Source organism: Helianthus annuus, chromosome 4, assembly GCF_002127325.2.
Source record: "Helianthus annuus cultivar XRQ/B chromosome 4, HanXRQr2.0-SUNRISE, whole genome shotgun sequence".
Classification (NCBI taxonomy): domain Eukaryota; kingdom Viridiplantae; phylum Streptophyta; class Magnoliopsida; order Asterales; family Asteraceae; genus Helianthus; species Helianthus annuus.
The window spans coordinates 165,738,135-165,742,305 of record NC_035436.2 but is presented as its reverse complement, the minus strand read 5'-3'; the positions used below and the strand labels follow the sequence as shown (position 1 = coordinate 165,742,305).

At 42.1% G+C, this 4,171-nt stretch overlaps 1 protein-coding gene across 1 annotated transcript; it reads left to right on the top strand.

Annotated features, from left to right (window-relative positions):
• Positions 1–240: 240 nt before the first annotated feature.
• On the top strand, positions 241–3,371 carry LOC110933848. Its single transcript, XM_022177049.1, has 2 exons — positions 241–2,278; positions 3,268–3,371. The coding sequence occupies exons 1-2, from the start codon at positions 241–243 to the stop codon at positions 3,369–3,371; spliced, it is 2,142 nt and encodes a 713-aa protein (XP_022032741.1).
• Positions 3,372–4,171: the final 800 nt, after the last annotated feature.

The following is a 4,171-nucleotide window of genomic DNA, read 5'->3' as shown; positions in this document are numbered from 1 at the left end:
CAATGCCTGCGAAAGGTCAGGGATGGGCATTTCACGGCGGCGGTCAAAGTTTTATGTTCCAGTGGGGTTGCCCCCTTTGGAGAATCGACCATGAAAGCTCTTATTGATAAACACCCTGTGGTGCCACCCCCATCATTGCCTTCCAACCCTATTGTCTAACCCACTATTATTGCAGCAGAGGATGACGTGCTTAAATGTATCCAATCCTTCCCTAGAGGGACATCTTGTGGCAGAGATGGGATGCGGGCCCAACACTTGGTGGACACTATTGGTTGTGAGGGTTCGGTAAGTTCCTCGGGTTTGCTCAAAGCTATTACGGGAGTTGTCAACCTGTGGCTTGAGGGGTTGTGCCCTAAGGTGTTGGCCGAGTTTGTGGCCTCAGCCCCCCTCACCCCCTTATTGAAACCTGATAATGGTATTAGGCCTATCGCCGTGGGGGGCATCTGGCGTAGGTTGGTCTCTAAGGTGGCTATGAAGAAGGTTGGGAAGGACATGGCCCAGTATTTGGGGGATTTTCAATTCGGGGTTGGCACACCAAATGGGGCGGAGGCGGTGCTTCATAGTGCGAACAGGTTCCTGAACTCTTTTCATGAAGATGGGTCCATGGCCTTGCTTACGGTAGACTTCACCAATGCTTTCAACATGGTTGACCGCTCAGCGTTCCTCCAACAGGTCCACCAACGTTGTCCATCTATCTATCGGTGGGTCCAGTTCCTGTACGCCCAACCCGCTAGGTTGTATGTTGGCAGCGAGTGTTTTAGGGCCACCACTGGAGTGCAACAAGGGGATCCCTTGGGGCCCCTTCTCTTTGCCCTAGCTTTACACCCCCTTATTCTCCGTGTCCAGGAGCACTGTAACCTCCCCTTTCATGCTTGGTATTTGGATGATGGCACGATTATAGGTAATGCAATGGAAGTTGCTAAAGCATTGGAAATCATCAACACGGAGGGACCATCCCTAGGGCTCCATCTCAATATTAAGAAAACGGAAGTGTACTGGCCATCTTGTGACGGTCTCAAGGTTCAGGACAGTCTTTTCCCGAGAGGGATAGGTAGACCTGAGAGGGGGGTTAAACTCCTTGGGGGGGGGGGGGGGGCGGTTAGCCGAGATTCTGTTTTTATCGAGGAATTAGCAGGGCGGCGGGCTTTGACAGCGGTTGACCTTATGAAACTCTTTCCCTGCCTCCAGGACCCCCAGTGCGAGCTTCTTCTTTTAAGGTCATGCATGGGGGTAGCTAAGTTACTGTTTGGGCTGCGGACCTGCCAACCCCACTTGATGGCAAATGCGGTATCCTGTTTTGATGATGGTCTTCGAGAGGCTATCGAAGACATTGTTGTTTGCGGGGGGTCCTACTTCGGTGACCTTCAGTGGCGTTTGGCATCTTTGCCGATGCGTCTGGGTGGTTTGGGCCTCCTCTCAGCTCAGGATGTTGGAGTTTATGCTTTTGTGGCATCTAGAGCTCAGTCGTGTGTATTGCAAGATCATATCCTTCGGAACAGTGGGGTTGTTAAACTTGACGTAGACTACAAACAGGCTCTTGAGTACTTAAGGGTCTCTCTTCCAGACTTTGATATTGGCGGTTTCTATAATATGGACACCGCCCCCCCAAAGCCACAAAAAACTTTGGCGAATGCCCTATTTGACAAAATCGCTCGGAGTCTGGGAGAAGTGTTTGATTTGTCTCCCCGCCAGAAGGCGGTGATTGAGTGCTTGAAAGGCCCCCATGCGCAAGACTTTTTAACTGTTATCCCGATCGAGGGGCTGGGGCAATGCATGTCGGCGGTTGAGTATAGGGCTATCCTCAAATACCGGCTGATGATCCCTATGTATTTAGAAGACGAAATCTGCCCAATTTGCCGTAAAGGCTGCATGGATAAATACGGGGAGCATGCTATTCATTGTAAGGAGCTCCCTGGTTTCAAATATCGGCACGACTGGGTGAGGGATGTTTTGGGGGACATATTGAGGAGAGCGGGGATTTCTGCCAAGAAGGAGGCCCCTGTGAATTTCCTTACAGATCCCATGGAAGGAAGATCTACATTGAGACCAGCGGATCTGCTCGTCTTTGGCTGGGCGGGAGGGAAACATGCTTGTGTGGATCTCACAGGAGTCTCCCCCTTAGCTGGTTTAAGGGAAAGCGGGTTTGTAGCAGGACAAGCTATAAGGAAAGCGGAATCTAAAAAGGTGGATAAACATGCTAAAGCATGTGCTGATAATCAACATGCTTTTGTCCCCTTCGCCTTCGACACATTTGGCTCCCTAGCTCCAGAAGCCATCCGTTTGTTGACTAGGGTCCAAAAGGTTGTCCACAGCAGCTGCTCATCAACAGGGGGGCAGGGGTTTATCTTTAATAGGCTAGGGTTTGCTATTCAGAAAGGGGTAGCGGCGCAGCTTGTTGCTCGCTTACCTGCGATATTGATGTAACTCGGCCAGTTTTTATTAAACTAGTAAATAAAAAAATGTCATTCACTAGCCAAAAAAAAAAAAAACATATCATATTATCTTAGTATAACCCTTTAGTCAATCTTGTAAAAAATAATTCAACCCAAACACAGAATTTGAACTTTATCATAAAACCCGAACATAATATGTGTAACTCGCTTATTAATACGATTCAAGCAAATTGATGGGGTTGTCAAGATGTTGGTCATTTATTTGGTTGTAATCTACAATTTGTATATGTTTAGTTTTGGGTTTAAATAGACTGACATATTGCGCCGTTCATCGACAGCCAAACCCAAACCCAAGCAAGATTCATGCATTGAACAGATTAAACGATCAATCTATTTGGACCAAACTCTACCTCATTTATACCCGTGTCACCTTTCATATTATTACGAGTGTTAGCATGATAATATTGAACTCTTTTTGTATTAGACTTTCAGCCATGTTAGCTAGGTTAACTCTATAAAAAAAGGTCCTATTTAGTTATCATGTTTTCCTTTGTTTCATTGCAATTCTCTTTTATTTGGTTGATAATAAACTCTAACCGTATTTTGTGTAATCTTTTTAACGACAAATTACATTACTCTTCAATCTACACCACATATTTCTAATGAAACTAGAAACCTCACCACTGTAGGAGATTGACATTAATACCTTATCTTGATACCATTGGGCTACATGCACTTTTAAACATTCTTTGTATACTATTGTCGTTTCCTAAAGGTGCCTATAATTAAATTAATCTAACCATTGGCATTTAGACTTGGACTAGTTTGGAGAAAAATATTATATGGTTTCTATTGTGGATTATATGGATTATAGTGGAATCGTTACTTTCGGTATCCCAACCACCTAATCATCATATATGTGTTTTGAATCTAAGGGTTGGAGACCCAGGTATTCCATTCAGTGAAAAAAACGCCTAGACCATAAGCGGTAGAAGACCCATAACTCAAGGACTAGAGCCTGAGCTTAGAGATCCCAATAACATGCAAAAGATGCGACCCTCTAGTTGCAATTATGTGACGCCTTTGTTGGAAATTTTAGTGAAAACGGATTTTTACTAATTTTGGACAATAAATAATAGTATTTATATATGACTTATATAGATAATTATTTATGAGTTTGTGTTCTACGATGTGAGAGTTTCACAAGTTAATCAGCCCACGTCCAAAATACAGGTAAGATGAATGAGATGTCGATGCTCGAAGTTGAGTGGTTTAAGTAAATGTTTCTAAACTTTGATGACTCTAGTATAAATTTATCTTTGTCGTAAATTGGTTGTTATATGACTCTTAATCTCTATTCAAGAATCATGATATGATAAACGTTTTAGTATGTCTTATTATTTTATTTAATATAAACTTTGACTTTAATTATATATTTTTTATGTTATATAAAACTTAATGAAAATTAACCCGATAAAAACACTTGTAAAACACACTCAAATCATATAACTTTCATCAAGTATTATCTAACACAAACAAAATTATTTAAGGTCAAAGTTTATAAATAAAGACTTTGAAAATTCAAGATATGACACTTTTAATGAGACGAAGGAAGTAATGTTTTAGCCAATGAAATATTGCCAGGTGTGTGGTTGGTTATTTCTACTATTCATTTCATTTTATTATTAACATATAGGATAATATATACATTAACATGTCATAAATCAAATTAATATTTATTTGACTCATAATGATAGTTTTTATTGTGTTAATTATCT